An 18,434-nucleotide genomic window follows, 5' to 3' on the forward strand; every position below is an offset into this window, starting at 1 on the left:
TGACCGGCGCTCCATCAGCTTAATATTGCAGAGCGTTTTCATCTAATTCAACACGGTATACAATTTGCATACAAACTTTCTTCCAAAAGGTACTGTATATGTATCGCGCTGATCGAGACTACTTCGTTTTCACATTACAAAGCATTTTACTCTATTTGAACTCTATATACAATATATATAACATTATTTAAACTTACATTCATAAACTTTATTCCATGGGCCATTGTGGGAGTAAATTTACATCGGCTCATCTCGGGGTCTGTAACTTGATCATTTGCTTAATATAACACAAGACTCATGCATCTGATATTTAGAGTATTAAATAAACTACTTCTATATCAATCACTTCGATCATAATATTTCAAATCAATAACTATTTTTAAATTAAATACACATATGTAATATATGTAAAAACTGGAAACAGGAAGCGGTAATCAAATGTTTGCGTTCGTTTTAAATTTTCACCTTCTTCGTTCATTGCACATTCCCAATTGTGTTATTGACATCAAAAAGAGCTGTCAACCCAGCGATTATCTGTCATAGAGTTGGCAACGCGGTGGATTTGACAGTGTGAAAATTTCTGCTGACATGGAATATATTTTGGTTGTGTATTGTCTGAAGTTTTGTATTTGGAATTTGGTAAATGTTCTTGTATTGTAAATAAATTTGCCTTAAAAATAAAATTATTAACTCTAAGCAGTAGTGGCACAACGTCTTTGGGGATATCCTGTTGATTTAATATTGTTTCAAGTTCACAGAATACAGTTCAATTATTTTGTGTTGCGGTCATGTACACGTCATACATTCTCCGTACGGGCTAAACCAGCACCAAAAATCGGGTGCTCCACTTAGATTCTTGTTTTGTGTATACGAAAACAAAAAACGTTGAGCAACGAAGCACATTTAAGAGTGTGATTTCATATTTGTTTTTAGATTAATGTGGTTATTTTGTTTTTCCTTGCAGCGCAAATGTACAAAAATCGATTAAAGTGAACTTCGTATGCGAACGGAAAAAACAACAACAATAATGAAGAGTGTATGAAGAAGTTTAACTAGAAAGTGGTGCAAAAAATAGGAATAGATAATAATTATAAAAGTAGTTTGTGTTAGCAGAAACTGTAATTAGAAAGTGTAACGAATAACAACAAAGTAGAACCGAGAAACACCTTTTGTTGTAACGAAAAAAATGTCCAGCAATGATGGCAATGAGCAAGCTTCACATATCAGCAATCTGCAGGAGAGCTTTTCCAAGCAACAGGTGACATGCAAAAAACTGTATATTCTTTGTGGTCTTAGCCAACTAACAGTATTAATTTATTTGGCAGAAAAAGATATCGGCGCTGAAAGAACTTGTACGTAAATCGGAGGTTGCACATGGCAAGTCAACTTCAACTGCGCAAGAGAAGGTCAAGAACATTGCCCAACGTCTGACACATTTAAAACTTAAAGCTCGTTCTCGGCAGAGCCTACCTGCTGCCACCCCAACAACAGTTCAAGAAAATGTGCCCACATTTGTGCCAAAAGAATCTAGTGAGCCACTGCGGGAACAGCAATTTGAGCAAGAACAACATACACAAGAGCTTCCACAATTGGCACACTCGTTCTCCTATGTGGAGCAATCAGTTGGTGCTTCGCCACACTTCACACCATTAAAATCCCAACAGCGCAGTGGATCTAGCAAATCACTTTCCAGTAGTTCGACGGCAGGTAGTGAAAAAGTGCTGCTGTTGCGTAAGCAAATGGAGCAGAATAAACTGTTAATGGCACAACGCGCATCAAGTAAACAACATTTAGAGCAGCTCGTTTCACAGTTGAAGGAGAAATTCGACACGACACAACAATGTTTGGAAGATACCACCGAATTGGGCAAATCAATGAGTGATCTCAGTGCATTGATGGTGCGCTCACCGGCGTCACGTGAGCGACACAAATCGGCCACAGATTTGTCGTCTCAGCCGTTCTCTTTGGAGAAAGAACGCATTAAGTTCCTTGAAAATCGCTGCCGCCTGCTGGAAAAACAGCTCGAAAAGGAGCGGCAAGGGCACGGCAACCAAGAAGCAGCAAAACCAATTGAATCAGTAGACCTAAAACAACAAAAGGAATTAGAAAATAAAGTAAAGGAATTAGAAAAGGCACTGCAAGAGCGTCAAACTGAGATCGATAGCAAAAATGGTGAGACAAATCAATTAGCCGAAGAATTGGAGCAAATACGCTTAGATGTTAGTGCTAAAGATGAAGAACTTTGCCTTATGCGGCTAAAACAAGGCGACACATCTAACGAACTTTACGAACTAGCCGATATGGAGAAAAACGATATCGAAAGCCTTCGCAGCGAACTAGCTGATAAGTGCACACGCATTAATGAATTGGAAGAGATCAACGATATTTTGGAGTCAACACGTTGTGATTTAACGTTGAAGAATAACAAACTCGAGGAGCAATTGCAGCAAGTAAAGGCCGAACTGGAAACGGCAAATGATAAACTACATTCAGTACAAGAAGAATTGCAGCGCAGTGAGGAGAAATGTTCTTCCTTAGAAGAGGTGTTAGAGAAGTTACAGAACTCTACAGAAGCAATCGTTATGGAGCCTAAAACTGATAATATGACAAGAGTGCAGGTAAAATTTGGGTTATTAAATTAGTACAAATGAAAGATATTAATCTCTCTTTAGGTTAACGAGGAAATGGCTAAACAAATACAGGAACTTCGTGATGAATGTGACAAGCTGTCGGAAGAAAATAGGCAATTAAAGGAAACAATCAGCGAACAAGAAAAGTTGGAAGTGTCGGATACCAGTATTGCTGAAAAGATTGCTGCACTCGAAGCCACCATTGAAAGCCAACGCGAAGATCTGAAGGACCGCCAAAGCACAGCGAGCCGTTTAGAAGAGGAAGTGATGGAGAAAACAATCGAACTTAATGTACTGAATGCAAACTTCAAAGTTCTTGAAGAAAAACTTGAAGCTAGCAAAAAAAGCAAGCCATTATTTTCTTCAAACGGAGGTGACGCTGCGGATAATCCGAAATTAGAAGCGGAAATACAGCAGTTGAAGCACAAACTGGACGAATCTAACAAGGCAATGATAAAACTCAAGTTGAAATGCAAACAAACCGAGAAGCAAGTAGAGAAGTTGAAGCAAAGTTCGGATTTGAACGCTGAAAATGTGCGCTTAGAAGCTTTGGTTGAGGAGTTGGAGCAAAAAGTTATTGAATTGGAAGATGAGAAGGGTCAGTGGCAATTATCCCAAGTCGACGTAGCCACCAAAGAGTCCACCGATAATAGCTCACACGAGCTTCAAATTCTCATTGCTGAATTAGAGGGAAAACAAAAAACACAAATAGAGACAATAAGGTTGTTGGAAGAGCAAAAATACGAGCAGGAACAACGACTTAAAGTAGTCGAGCAAGAATTGCAAGAAGAAATCCGCAACAGAGAAGGTAAAGAAGATGCGCGCGTTAAGTCTGAAATGTTCGAGATACATCTGGAGGAAAAAGTGGAAGAGCAAGCTCAACAGTTGCAGCAGCTGGAAGAGCGTTTATCTAAAACTATGGTCGAAATGGAGGAACAAAATCAGAAACTGGTTGATTTGCAAGAACAAAAGCAGGCAGTTGAAAAGAAGTTACAGAATTACATGGTTGAAAACATAGAATTATTAGATAAAATAGAGAAACTTAGTAAATCGTCCTCATCAGCCGAATCAATCGAAATTGTTGAACGGTTAACACAGCAGGAACGCGCAGAAATTGATGAACAGAATAAGCGACTTGATGAAAATGTCGTCAGTTCGGTAAATGAACTTACACAAACCGAACTGGCGCCTGAGCTGAGCGATAGTCTCGTCAAATTGCGCGAAGAAAGTTCAGAGTTGATGAATAAAATAGAATTATTTACAACAGAGCGTCGCGAAGTGCTCGAACGCATGGAGCACCTCACAGCCGAAAACCACGAACTGATCAGAAAAGTGGAGGAACTCACGAGAGATAATGAGGAAATGGAGACAAATTTGTTGTTGGCAAATGACGTTAAAGTAAAATTGGAAGAACGCATCAAGGGGCTGGGCAAAGAGAAAGATCAACTTGCAGTGCAAGTGGCCGAATTTAAGGTGCAAAGCAACCAGCTTTCACAAGAACTATCATCAATGCAAAAGTCCTCCGAAGTAGTGGCCGCACTTGACAGCAAAGAGGATGCAGCACTCTTTGACAAGTGTGAAAAATGTCTCACTAATCTGAACCAAGAATTGGAGATCTACCGTAAGGCCAGCGATAAAAACGCTAAATTCATCGCCTCCAAAAAATTGGCTAAGGAGGCCAAGAACGCCCATACGCAGCTAAGCGAACTGTTGCAAAAGGTGAAAGAGGCTAGCACAGCTGTAGAGACTGTAACGGTAGTGGAAACGGTCGTCGCGGTTACTGCGCCCAATGGCAAAGCACTAGCAGAATACGAACAACTGACCACACAAAACCGCCTGCTCAAAGAAACAATCGAAGACCTGCGTCGAGAACTACAGGAAGCGCGTGAGGATGATGTTGCTGACACCACCGAAGCAACAACGACAGCGGCACCAGTGCCAGCGCTAACTGAGGATCAAACAGCAAGAGAGGAACGTGAAAAGCAATTAGAGGCGCTCAAAAAATATGAAGAACAATGTGTAGACTTGCAATCCACAATCGAGAATCTACGTTTGCAGTTGGTTGAAACGCGCACAGCGCGCGAAGAGAAAAGCGGAGAAATTACACAACTGAATGAAGAGCTGGAAACTTTGAAAAAGACTTCAAGCGAACTTGAAAGCCTGCTTAACGAAACGAATTTATCGCACGAGAAGGAGGTAAAAGAGCTGTTGCGTTTGAGGAGAGAGTTGGAAGGTAAATGAATTGCGATTTTTAAGCTTAAATTAATTAAAGGTCTGTTTTTGGTATAGTTTTTGCACTAAATATATCATTTCTCTTGCAGGCAAGTGCGATACATACGAAGGTGAAATGAACATTCTGCAAACGCTTGTCACCGAACAAAAACAGCAACTGATAGAAGCCTACAAGGAGCACGAACACGAGAATAACATGCAGCTTATAAAATTGCAGGAACGCGACGAGCAAATTACGGAGCTGCGAGCTGAAATCAAGGAGATGAAGCGTGCTTTAGAGTCCGCAGGTGACCAGTTGTCCGAAGACCTCCGCAAGGAGTGCGAGAAGCTGCGCGAAGCTTTGAAAATAAATAAGAACTTAGTGACCGAACAAGTCAATGAGCTTTCAAACAAACAAGAAACAATCGAAACACTAAATCAACAAGTTATGGACTTGTACAAATCGATGGAAGAGAATGCAAATAAAATCATTGCGAAGGAAGATGAAATCAGCTATTTACAGGAAGTTATGGAAAGCAAAAACAAGGAGCTCGAAGATTTGCGTAAGGATAATAACGAACAGAAATCGGTCGTTGATAAATTGTTAGATGAGCTTCATAGCCATAGAGCTACCGTTGAGCAAATACCGCAGCTAGAAAGTGATATACAGCGTTTGGAGCTTGAAAACCAAAAATTAGATAAAATCAATAGAGAGCTTGAGAAACGCAACAAAGAACAACTCGAAAAAATGAAGAAGTATGCAGCTAATTTGAAAAAACGAGTCACTCAATGCCAAGAGTTGGAAGCCAAAGTAAATGAGTTGGAGAAGGGCAGCGTGGAGGCAATGCAAACCAAACAACAGGTACTAAGCGACGAACAGGCACATACAGACACAAGAAAGCAGCTAGAAACTCAGATCGAAGAGCTAAAGGCGCAACTCGAATTAAAAGCTAAAGAAACGGCAGAGGCCACTGAACTTGATCGCCGTTTACAAAGCCAATTAGAGCAATTGGAGAGAACTTTGGCGCAAAAGAACAGCGAGATTGTGCAACTCCAAGTCGCTTTGGTCGATGCGCAAGAACAATCGTCCGGCTGGGGTGATAATGCGCTGGATATGGCCAACGCGACTAATGAAGAAAATGAAGAGCTAAAGAGGCAGTTGGAAGAAAAGACACACAAACTGCAAGAGGCCGAAGCGGAAATCTACAGCATGCAAGAAGAATTGATACAAATTCGTGAAAGTGAGCGAGAGAAGTATTTTGCCATCAAAGATATAGAAGAGGCGCTAGCACATAAGAGTGAGTTGGCTACACAATTACAACAGCAAATACAGAGCCACGCGCAAGCTGACAATATCACACAAGCGCTGGAGGAAAAGGTGCGCACATTCGAAGAACGTCTGCAAACGCTTAGTGAAGAGCTCAAAGCAAAGTCGCTGAAGTTCGAAAAGTCAAAGACGGTCATTAAAGAGCGCAACAATCAGATCCAACGCCTACAAGCGCAGTTAAAGGATTTGCAAGACAAGTTGAGTTCGCGCCCCGAAGAAGAGTACATTGAGCCACGGTCAAATGTCGCCAGCTTGAGTGCTACTCCACCAACGCCATCGCAGCCCCAAATCTCTCAGCAGGCCTATGTAGAACTACAGGCTGCCTACGACAAGTTGAATGAGCGTTTCAATTCAGAGCAATCCACCTTCCAGGCTACCATTGGGCGGCTGGAAACACTGCACGATGGCATACAAGCCAAGCTACAAGAAAACATGTCCTATATTGAAACGCTCGAGCAGGATAATGCCACTTACAAAGAGAAGATATGCAAACTGGAAGAGGGCATAGCCACCTTCGAAGAGCGACGCGCATCAATGGAACGGCGTACGAATTTGTTGTGTGCCCAAATGCAGACGCGCGAAACCGAACACGAGCAGGCGGAAGATGAACTGCTCTACCGCCTGAATATGCTCTCCGAGCATGATGATATCATTGGCCAACGCCTTCTGCAGGCGCAAGAAGAGAAGGATGATTTGATGGATCGCGTAGAACGTATACAAGCCGAGTTCAACCAACTCAGCACCAACTATGCTAAAATGGAAAGAGAATATCAGATATACCGCGAGCAAAGTGAGACGAATATAGAGACGGAGACTCAAACGCTGCGTGAGCAACTCACCGCTGCGCGCGCAGATGTAGAACAGTTGCGTACCGTTTACGATGCCAAATTGGCAGTCAAAACAACGGAGCTGGATGAGTTGGAAAATGAACTGAGCGAACAATTATCTAAAATGAATAACGAGAAACGCGCGGTAGCAGAAGATCTTGAGCGCGCGCAGGATGAGTGCAATGAGCAGAAGGACGAAATTGTGCGATTGAAAGAATCACTAAACGCCTTGGACCAGGCCAAGCAGGAGTTGGAACGTGAGGCAACTTGGCTGCGCATGCAGAACGAAGGCAGCCAGCAGGATCAATACGAGTTACAGGAGCTGCGCATGCAAACAATGCAAGATAAAACGGAAATCGATAATTTGCGTCATCAAATTGAAACGTTGGCGAGCAATCACGAAGTGGAGCTGCAAGCATTGCGAACTCAAATCTCCGAATTGGACACATTGCGAATGCAGGTGAGTGAAAAGTAAATAGTAATTTGAAAAATTAATGCCTGTTATTATCTCAAATTGATTTTTATTCATATATAATTCTCAACAAGTTGTAGCAACTTTTAAAGGGAACATTAAATTAATTGAAATATATTCGGTATGAAGATAAAGAGTCGTCATTTATATCAAATTCAAATTCCTTGCAGGTTGGACAAAACCAAACTGACGATCAAGTGTTTATAGAAACGGAGAATAAACGCCTAACCGATTTGCTTGCAGAGAAGGAAGCAATTATCGATAATTATCAACGCCAGAATTTGCAATTACAAATGGCAGCTGCTGCCGCCGCACAACCACAAGGCGCAGTCGGAGCAGCACAGCCCGATCCGCTTGCCTTAGCATTTGGCTTGCCACAGCAAAGCGCGGCGCTAACAAGTCAAGCAGCACCTCAAGGCGAGGAAAGCGCCCGTTTGCAGCGTGAATTCCTGGAAAAGAATGATCAGATTGCGCGTCTGCAACGTGAACTAAATTCAGTGCAGTCTGAGTTCCACAAAGTGCTCGAAGGCAATCAAGAAATGCATCGGCAGCTGATGGCGAAGAACCAGGAAATTGAGAATTTACGAAACTCTAACTTTACTACACCCACAGCCGCTGCAGTGTTTGGACAACCAACGCAACAGGATGTCATACCGGCGCCGCCACTTTTCTTTACCACCGAGCAGGCGACGCCCTCGCCCTTCGATGAGATTGTGCAAGTGCGTACCGTCGGAACTCTCGAAAGTAGTGCGCTCATTCATGGTAGCGACAATGTAAACAGCGCGCTTGAGCAGCCCACAATCGAGGATCTACAGCGTAATGTGTCCGATTTGGAGAAGCATGCGCAGGATCTCGAAAATAAGTTGGCTACACGCAATCAGCGCGAACTGGAATTTAAAGAGCAGCTGCGCGAAAATGAGCAAGCGTTCAGTGAATTGGAGCGACAGCAAATTGAGCGCTCTAAAGAGCTGAATGCGGTGCGCGCGGAGTTGCAGAAAGTGCTGAATGAAAACGTTGCACTTAAACAGGCAGATGCAGCAACGCAGCAGCAAATCAAGCAATTGGAAGCCAACTTATCAGCGGTGCAGCGCGAACTTAATGAGCGGGACCAGCAGCTGAGAGGGTTGGAACGCAGTATGCAACAGAAACAAGCCTCCAACGACAAGCAAGAGTGTGATTTGATGGGCCTTGAACAATTACAAAACAACTTAAAACAGTTACAAGCAATGTTACAGCAACGCGACAACGAGTTGGCTCAACTGCGACGCGCACTAGAGGACGAGCAGACGCTAAAAGAACGCACCTCGGCGCTCGAGAGCCAAATTATACCAGACGCATTAACGAATTTACAAGCAGGTAACACGTCAAATGCAATGCCCACACTGGATATGTTCTTTGGCGGCGCGGGTAGTGATGGAAATGCCTTTGAAACTTTAGTCATACCACCTGTATCCAATGAGCCTGTGGTGGAAGAGCCAATTGTGCCCGAAAAGGCATACATTTGCCAACCGCAAGGCGAACAAACAGCAGCTGTGCTTGACCTGGGTGGCGACTGGGGTGACTCATGGAGCGCGCAGGAGGCAGCCGTTGAAGAGGAGCACTTCTCCAGGACGGCGGCAGCCAACTTGGGCGCCCGAGTCTCTTTGGTGCCGCGTGAGCAACAACTGGAACTACAGTTGGCCGAGCAGACAGAGAAAATTGCTGTGCTGCAGCTAACGGTGGAACGTTGTGAGCAACAAAAGCAGGAATTGCAGGTGAAATCTGGCAAACTAATGAAGAAACTCAAGGAGTATAAGACAAAGATCGATGAGTTGCAAAGCAGTGCGACAAAGGGCGCTAACGCCTCAGGTACGGCATCATCATTCTTTGATTTAGACGCCGCTATACAGGATGAACTCAAATCGCAAATTAAGCAACTGGAGGAACGTTTGCAGGAAGAGCGTAAACAGCACGAATTATACGGCGTGGAAAAGGAGAAGTTGCTGAAGCGCATCGATGTACTGACAGCAGGCAGCGAACGTATGGCTGAAATGAAGGAACGCCAAGATATGGAAGTGCAAATGTATCAGGCGAGAATACAGGAACTGCAGGCGAAAGTTAATAGATTGGAGGATTGGGGACCAGATACGGAGGCGAGTATTGGAGCAGCTGCGCAAACACAACAGCGGCAGCAGGAAACAGAATCTGTTGGTGAGTGGTTCGGTATATCTTTAATCCAATGTTATAGTTTATCATTGCATAAAATCATAAGAACGGTACTGTTTTTTTTCGGTGGCGTTGATATGCCTCTAAAGAGCTGTTGATGACATTAGTATGTCCCAGTTGGCAATGGCAGGATCTGAAACTAATAGATATACTTTTGTCCTTCCTTTGGTAGGCCACTCTTTTTCTTCTTCTTTGTACGAGTTAGCTTACCTTAGCCTTGTACTTTAATTTCTCTGAGAAGAGCGTGCTAAAAACCGGATGTTGCAGACTGTGACATCCTTAGCATAAGCTCGGAAAATGTTTGAATGAGTCAGAAACATCACCTTACTTGCGTCTTGAGTGCAATGACACATCGCAAATGCGCTGAAACACCCTGGCTTATTATGCTCAGAACGAGCGCATATGCATTCGATGCCAACAAGCCAGCTCTTAGGCTTTTTAAGCGAATTGGGCTTAGACGAATTATTGTGGAAAAGACCGGCCTTCAGATGAGTTATTGTTGTTGTAAAATCATAAACATTCTTCATCAATGTTGAGTGCTTATCGCTGCTGACATGACAACCAAAAAATCGGGTATTTCTGGCAGTGTAGAACCGATTGTCGTATGAACAAATGTTCGAGAGGTGGGCAATGCCTTGTAGACACATTTCGCATGTGGGCAGATATTTATTGTTTCGTAGACTCTAAGAAGTAGCTGTTCACTCTGAGGTATGCTTTGTGACTCAGCAGATTTTGTAATCTCCACCCGGTTCACTTGCATTGGCTTCTGCCAAGTAATACCTGTGTGTAAAAATTTAAAGCTCACATTCCTTATAAGCTCTACGAATGAATCCAGGTAACAATAACATCAAATAAGTAGCAGCAATACTAAACCCTGTCAATGTAGTGTAAATCACCGGCCGTCTTCGTCTAGCTCATCTAAAGGTAGGCCCAGGAAACTTGCTGTTTCGACAAGTTGGGTCCAGAGTGAGTAAACTAGCCCTGTCAAGCCTTTTAATCTCTAATTTCGCTTACTCTAGCCACCAACGCCCAAGCCCAGCCCACGCCAATGCCACCACCCACAGGCGAGCTGGAAAGGCAGCAGCTCCGCCAACGCATCAGTGAACTTACAGCAGAAATACGGGATATAAATGTCGATCGCCAAGAACTTCAAGCGCTTCTGGACGATGAAAAGGCGAATGTGCTGCGAGCCGAGGAAGCTCAGAAGATGTTGCAGCAGCAGTTAGCTGATCGCGATAACAAATCTCTGGCAAGTGAAAGCGCGGAGAAGGCCAAATATAATGAAGTAAAAGCGGAATATCAGCAGTTACAGGAAAAGTATAACTCCTTACATGCATCATTCGAAGAGCAAACCAGCGAGCTAAATCGCCTGAAAGGGCGCGAAGAGCAACTGAATGCCGCCTTGCTGGAAGCAGAAGCCAACTTAACTAAGAGCCGAGCGGAGAGCACCCGGGAAGAACAACTGCAGGCAGCGCTATCGAAAGCCGAAAGCAACTTATCTGAGACAAATGCGCAAATGGCGCGAATCGAGGCCGACTTCGGTGCCGTACAATCACAGTTGCTGGAGCTGCAAACAAAACATGCCGAGTTGTTGCAAGCCAATCAAGAGCTGCAGAGCGCGAACGCATCAGCGGCTTCTACAGTAAATACGGAACTCCTTGTCAGTGAAAATGTACAGTTGCGCGCGGAAAATGGTGTTTTAGAGCAACGTGTCAGGCAGCTGGAACAAGACTTTGCGACACAAGCGCTCAGCACAGCTTCAAGCGCCATCTTGAGTACCGCGCCATCCAGCAGTGTTGACGTGGATGAACTCAACGCGCAGTTACAGGAAAAGGAATCTGAGATAATGCATTTAAAACAGCGCATTGAGGATTTGATGCGTGAAGACCAAACTGAGAAGCTTGTACTGGAGATACTAACAAAGAACCAGGAGATCCATTTGCTGAAAATGCAAGTTAAAAATTTGGAGGATGACAAACAAGAGATGGAACACAATTTATCCGTGCAGATCACCAGCGAAATGCAGGCCAACAAGAACGGTGTCGAGACCGAGAATGCAGAATTGCGAGAGCAAACGCAACAGTTGGAACAACAGCTAAAAGCACTGCAGAGCGAAAAGCAAAATATGGAGGAAGAACTGAAGGTGCTGAACAATCATGTGATGAGTAGCCTCGAAAATGAAGACAAGCTGAAGGCGGCGGCGCTGCAGTTAGATACGCAAAACTTCGAAATTGCTGAGCTGCGGCGTACAATTGAGGTGCTCAGAGCCAGCGGAAGCGCCGACACTTCCATTCCGACTGCAGCACCCGACGCAGCACCGCCACTCGACCATGTTGCTTTGAATGCCCAGTGGGAGGCGATAGTTGAGCAAAAATGCGGTGAAATCGCCAAGATGTGGCGCGAGCATTTAGAACAACGCGAAGCCGAATTCAAATTAACCGAGGTACGCCTACGTGAGGAGTTGGCCGCGCAGCGACAAGCACAGCCACACGACCAAGGTGCGCAACTGGGCATTTCTGCTGAAACGACAGCCACATCTACGCCTGGCTCCGTGTCAACCACGCAATCGGGCTCTTCGTCGGCGGCCGCCTCAAAGAATGGTACACCATTGCGCCACCGCATTATCAACGAAGAGCATGAAGCAGACGCGGATACAATTATTGAGAAAATGCAAGCGGCGCTCGAGAGCCAGGAAATGGAAATTGTCACCTTGAAGGAGCAGTTGGCAATACGCTCAGCAGAGTATGCGCGCTTGGCGGCTCAATACGATCCATTTAAACTACAGAATACCTCGTCACACAGTGGCATTAGCGGCAGCGTTGTAGCCGAACAGCGAAGGGGCGCCAATGCGGCGAGCGGCAACGATTCCACACTCGTGCCAAAATCCGAATTAGATTTTGCGCTGTATATGCTTCACCAGCGAGATATGCGTTGCGAGGAAATGACGCTGGAGTTAGTATCGCTGCTAGAGGAGCGTGACACTCTGCAGCTGAAGCTGTCCAATACGCTGCGGCAGGTGGAGGCCATCAAAGCGGTTACGAATTATGTGGAGCGTAAGTTAATACTGTTTTCTATACTGTTTTGGTTAGATATTTCAATTAATTGTATTAATTTTTCGCAGCTCCTAACTCGCCAGCGGACAACACCGTGATTACGTCACAAGACACAGTCGCTGCTGGTCAAACACAGCGCAGTGTTGTTAGTCCAGCGGGTGCCGGTGATTCAGCCGATGAATTGAGCCAAAAGTAAGCGGATTAGCGTTGTTTTGCTCTGCGAGCAATCACATTTTAATATTAATTATTTCGATCATTATAATCTCATTTAGATTGTCTCAATTGCAAACTGTCAATCATTCCAAGGACAAGGTGATTAAAGAGGAACGCGATCAGCGCATACGACAAATGGAAAAGATACAACAGGATGTGGCTAAGATGCCGCAAGCCGCTGTCTCCGAATTAGTGGGCACAGATGCAGGTAATTGAGAGTTAATAACTAATCTTCTTGTCTGAACAAGTGATCGGAAATATTATAATTTTTGTAATACGTTTTATTTGTTTTTTCTTTGTCAGCGCAAACCGGCCAATCACCATCATCTGTGCTGCTAAACTGGCTGTGGGGTAATAAGCCAGACGCTGGCAGTTCAACGCTGAATTAAAGCAATAAATTTAAAACAACTAAATCGACAATATACGAACGTTAGCAAACCAACACTGCTCTAGAATCGTTGAATTCATTAGCCTGAATTGGTTTCAAACGCCAATGCGATATTCAGGTCTAACTTTACGCACTTACTTATGTACCATATGTGAATTGTTATCTTCTTAAATATTTATCTTCAAAAATACGATGATGTAAAATTTTATAAAGTACCTTATTTCGTTCTGTTAAAAAATGTTTACTAAAACTTCAATAATCTACTGTAAATAACGCTGATAAACATATGTAATGCCGTTGCGTGTATTTAATTTTTTTTAATATTGTAACTGCGTAATTCGAACAGAAGTATATGAAACATTCATTCTTTAGTGTAAAATGTATGCCTATGTAGTTGTAAAGACAAAGAAATAGAAGTTGTATTTAGAAAATAATTGGGACTATATTGAATGATGTTTAAGAAATAAAATTTGTTAGTAACCATATGCTTTTGTTTGTTTAACTGTTCTCGTTCTTTTTTTTTTTTTTGTTTGTTGATTTATTCTCTAAAGCTATGACGAAGATAAAGTCATACAATAGAATCTGGGGCATATTTTACTTTACCGGTCTAGGCAAACATCAATTAATTTTATTCTTTTTTGTTTTGCTTCAGAAATTCTGCCGCTTAATGGAAATGTTTTAAGACTTCTTCAAATACTTCAAATATTGGTCAATAAAGTTTAAAGTTAAAATAAAGAAGCTCACTTTATGGGAGATCAATCAACACCCATTTTTGATGGAGAACTCGAGTTGCCTGGGAGGGTCTTTGCTCTGGCCCAACATGTGAACTGTGACTTTTAATTAATTAAGCAAGAATACACACGCCGGCTGCCTTTCCTTCGGAAGCAGTATTTTTCGCTTCTGTAAACAAATCTAAGGCTAAGGCTCCGCCTTCGATCGCAACCAAGTTGATTTTTTTTTTTAAGCGTTCAAGAGGGCCGAGAAGATGCATCAAGGCCGAGTTGCAGTTCTGCATTTATGTTTGCTATATTCATGGTGTTGTGCACATTCACTGCCTTCCTGAAGGTAAAACTATTAATCAGTGTCACTACCTTGACGTTCCTGCTGAACTACGTCAAAGAATAAGGAAGAAACGAAGAGCAAGTCATGGATTTTTTATCAAGAGAATGCGCGATCTAATTCAACATGTCAAGGAGCTTCAGCCAAGTGCAGGCTATTTAGGTTATCTGCCTTATACCCCAGATTCTACGTCGTGTGACTTCTATCGACTTCAGTTGAAAGAGGGAGTTGTGAAGACAGGTAAGGGAAGAAGACAATCTGAACTGTTTTAAACAATGGAAATTTGCTTTGCGCGTAAAAGGGGCTGAGAAGACATGGAGTTAATGTCCAGAGGCATAAAGGAGGGTTGTATTTATTATGGGTGTAAAAATCTATGAAATCAAAATAAACAACAAAGTATCGTTAGTTGTTGTTGTTGTTGTAGCAGCTTCTTAAACCCTGCCAGTGCAATGCAGTTATCAGTCGTCTTCGTCTAACTTATCCAACGGTAGACCCAGGAAACGTGCTGTTTCGACAGGTCGTGTCCAGAGGCAGACGGGTATTAGGTGAGTAGGTTTCATGGAGCATCTGAAAAGGTGGTTAGTGCCGTGCGGTGTCCCTTCACGTGCCGGACATATGTTTGGTATGTCGGGGTCGATTTTGGATAGGTAGGAGTTTAACCTGTTACAGAACGCAATTGGGCCAAAGTTACGCGGGTCTCGTGGGGTAACTGAAGCTCTTCGCCAGTAATAGGCGGTGGTTGGACTCCGATGACGGCATTCAGAGGCCGGGATTTTAGGACGATGGTAAGTGTCTTTCGATGAATGTCGTTTAGTGTTTGTCTGTGTACTGTCCGGCCGAGTGGTTGTAAAAGCGTCTTGTTATTTAATAATGCACGACATCGATAGTCTCGTGAAATCTTTCTTCTTATGGTCCAACAATATGGACCATATGCATATATATATATAGGTTTAGCTATTAGTAATTACGATGCTAACCGATTTATATTTATTAGGATTTTGGATATTGCCACCCAAACTTTCTCGACAAAAATTTCCTGTGGGTCTGATTCACACAAAAGATTGGTTGGAGCTCCTCAATCATCTTTAACTTTTCAAATACTCTTCGAAGATGTCGTTAAAAACAATGAAGACCACAAATGCCTGGTGAGCTCTCTATATGTAGGCTAAAGGGCTCACTTCATATGACATGAGGATCTAGAAAAGAGGCAGATCTGTTATGCTTTGGTACAGTGGAGTTTCAGCCTTTAAGCTCTGATAATATTCGAGGCCTCAGGAACCAGTAAGGGCTGAACAAATCGGTTATTGAAAACAATAAAGAGGATCAATATTTTAAAAGCCAGGTAGGTAACTGACTCTGTCGTCTAATGGATCACTCTGAAAGTACGACGCTAAGGCTTAATGCAATAGGTAGAATACAACCAGTTGACTTCCTGTTTTTTGTTTTTATTTGAGGTGCAATTGGTTACACAACCCAACAACGGTTACTTAACGCGAGCAAACGCTAATAATTACGAAATCGGATATCTAAAGAATCAAGTTAGATTACAGGGTTATAAGTTTGGCACTTTGGCACTTTGAGGGTTAAAAGGTTCCACAGAAACCTAAGCAAACATTTTTTGTGAGTGCCACCGAAAGCGAAAAACGCATACGGGCTCGACAATGTTTTTAATATGAAGAAGATGCGGAACACAGTCAGAGGATAAAATCATACAAAATTAACTTGAATTTTGAGCCACTTGAGCGTACTCAATTTTTTGAAACCCTGATTGGAAAGTTTGAAAATCTGATGAAAATTTGTCGAGTTGTAATAATTTGTGTACAATGTTAAAACACTGATTTACATGATATTTGTTGTATTTTTATAAAAATTTAATGAAATTAAGAATTTAAAAGAAAATTAGTCAAATTGGTCAAAATGTTGTGTTTTGTAAATGTGGACCAAAATGCGAAAATCGAAATTCTTGGAACTTGGACTTTTTGGTATCATTTGGAAGCTAAAACTCCAATTAAGAAAACTTTCTAACCCATTTTGTGATGAAACAGACCTTAAGCCTTATACATCACCTCAAATCACAAGTAATTTGTACAAACCATTTCTCTTCCACCTCCACGCTTGGCATATAAAAGTAGTTGTAGTAAAAAAATTGTTAAAAATTGGTGTTTATCCTTAAGATGTGCCGTAAGGCGTATAAAATATAATTATGACGAACCTCAAAGTTTTTGTATGTCTCATGAAAAAAATTATAAACAAATATTTTTTTAAATATTAAGTAAATCTGTGCTTGAAGATGCTAAAACCCCAAAATTGGGAAAATTTAGTGACTACAAAAAAAGCTCCTAAAAACTCCTAAAATTTGTTTATGGTTTATGGCTATTAGAACCCTGTATTGCTAAGGGAAAGTAATATTTTCTCCGCCCCTTTTTCGTATTTGCTTTAGCTTATCTACAACACATGGGCTAAAAAGTTCCGGGTCTAACACATAGATGGCGCTACTTTTATTGCATTCAACTCTTTTCCAGTTAGTGCTAACCTTAAAAAGTCAGCTGTTAAAATTTCATGATATTCTATTCATTAGTTCGTGAGATATTGTGACACTACTTTTATTATTTTCAAAACAATGGATCAAAAAGAATTCCTTTGTTTTAATCTTAAACTGCTTCTTGATGGGGAAAAATACCATTCTAGCGAAGCAATGACTTGAAAAGTGTTATGGGGACTCCGCTCCATCAGGAACAACAATAATTCGATGGTTTGCTGACTTCAAACGTGGTCGTAGAGACACCGATGATGCACAACGCAGTGGACGCCCAAATGAGGCGGTAACACCAGAAAACATAAAAACATTCACAAAATCGTTTTGAATAATCGACGAGTAAAGCTGCGTGAGATAGCTGACATCATAAAGATATCAAAGGAACGTGTTGGCTTTATATTGCTTGAGCATTTGACTATGAGAAAGATCTGTTCAAAGTGGGTGCCACGTTTGCTCACTTTTCACAAGCCAATCAAAACAATGGCAAAACTACATCAATTAAACTTCTAATTGCTCCCACATCCAATGTATTTGCAAGACTTGGCTCCCGGCAGCTACTGGCTATTCACAGACGTGTAAAAATGCTCGCCGGTTATTGCTGAAGTTGAGGCCTATTTTGAGACAAAGCGTAATCGTTCTACAAAAGTGGTATTAAAATGTCGCGAAAGCACTTTTTGTGAATATCATCAGACCTGCATTGTTTGTTCGCTTTTCAAAAATGAAGTGTCAAATTAAAGAGCTCGACCAGGGGTGTGCAATACAGTTTTTTTTGAAGTTACAAGTATAACTTGATTTAGAGGTACAGGGAGATTTGAAATTTGATAAAGTGAAAAACCAGCACCAGAAGAAATTTTCCCTCCGTAACAGTTAGACTGATTTAAATGAAATTCTGCACACGTATCGCTTATAACTTTGACTAACACTCATCTCGAAGATATGTTCACTGTTTTAGCAATATAGCATGTTTAGGTTGTTTGTGAGAGGCATAAATAAGGCAAGTGTTTTGCGTGTTCGGCGACTTTCTGCTATCGAAAGAAATAGATCAAAGAAGTTGCATCAACTTTTTTGTAAAAAATGGAATTAAGTGTTCAAAAACACTTAAAATGTTGAGAGAGGCATACAGAAAATAAAATGTTTAAAAGTGGTACAAGCTTTTCAAAGAAGTGGTACAAGCTTTTCGCGAAGATTTGGATGACGACGCTCGCTCTGGACGCCCCAGCACATCAACAACCTATGAAAATGTTGAGAAAGTCTAACAATTTTCTTGACTTTCTCAACATTTTCATTGGAGAATCGTCGAATCACAATTAGAGAAGTTGCTGAGGATGTCGGCATATCGGTTAGCTCACGCTATGCAATCTTTTTAAAAATTTTGGGCTGGAAGTGTGGGGCAGCGAAGTTCGTTTGAATTGAATGACGTCAATGATGATCCAGACTTGCTGATAAGGGTCATAAGTAATGTGAGAAAAACGTCCGAAATTGTGGAAAAAAATTCATGGCTTTTGCACCTGCT

General features: G+C 42.1%; 1 protein-coding gene across 2 annotated transcripts; it reads left to right on the top strand.

Annotated features, from left to right (window-relative positions):
- Positions 1-502: 502 nt before the first annotated feature.
- LOC129237859 (protein lava lamp) lies at positions 503-13,811 on the top strand. Of its 2 annotated transcripts, XM_054872821.1 has the most exons (11): positions 503-639; positions 965-1,036; positions 1,101-1,258; positions 1,326-2,618; positions 2,673-4,863; positions 4,952-7,455; positions 7,638-9,657; positions 10,692-12,725; positions 12,794-12,917; positions 12,998-13,146; positions 13,242-13,811. In XM_054872821.1, exons 3-11 carry the CDS (start codon positions 1,187-1,189, stop codon positions 13,325-13,327), a joined length of 10,473 nt encoding a protein of 3,490 aa, XP_054728796.1. In that variant the 5' UTR covers positions 503-639; positions 965-1,036; positions 1,101-1,186; the 3' UTR covers positions 13,328-13,811. The 2 variants fall into 2 exon arrangements, with proteins under 2 accessions (XP_054728796.1, XP_054728795.1); XM_054872820.1 differs by having other exon boundaries at positions 965-1,258.
- Positions 13,812-18,434: the final 4,623 nt, after the last annotated feature.

This window comes from Anastrepha obliqua, chromosome 2, assembly GCF_027943255.1.
Source record: "Anastrepha obliqua isolate idAnaObli1 chromosome 2, idAnaObli1_1.0, whole genome shotgun sequence".
NCBI classification, from domain to species: Eukaryota; Metazoa; Arthropoda; class Insecta; order Diptera; family Tephritidae; genus Anastrepha; species Anastrepha obliqua.

Excerpts from the sequence above, each read along its gene's own strand:
- LOC129237859 (XM_054872820.1), top strand. The coding sequence starts at position 1,187 with ATGTCCAGCAATGATGGCAATGAGCAAGCTTCACATATCAGCAATCTG. Across the intron at positions 12,726-12,793 it reads GGTTACGAATTATGTGGAGC|CTCCTAACTCGCCAGCGGAC; the intron begins GTAAGTTAATAC and ends AATTTTTCGCAG. Across the intron at positions 12,918-12,997 it reads GCCGATGAATTGAGCCAAAA|ATTGTCTCAATTGCAAACTG; the intron begins GTAAGCGGATTA and ends AATCTCATTTAG.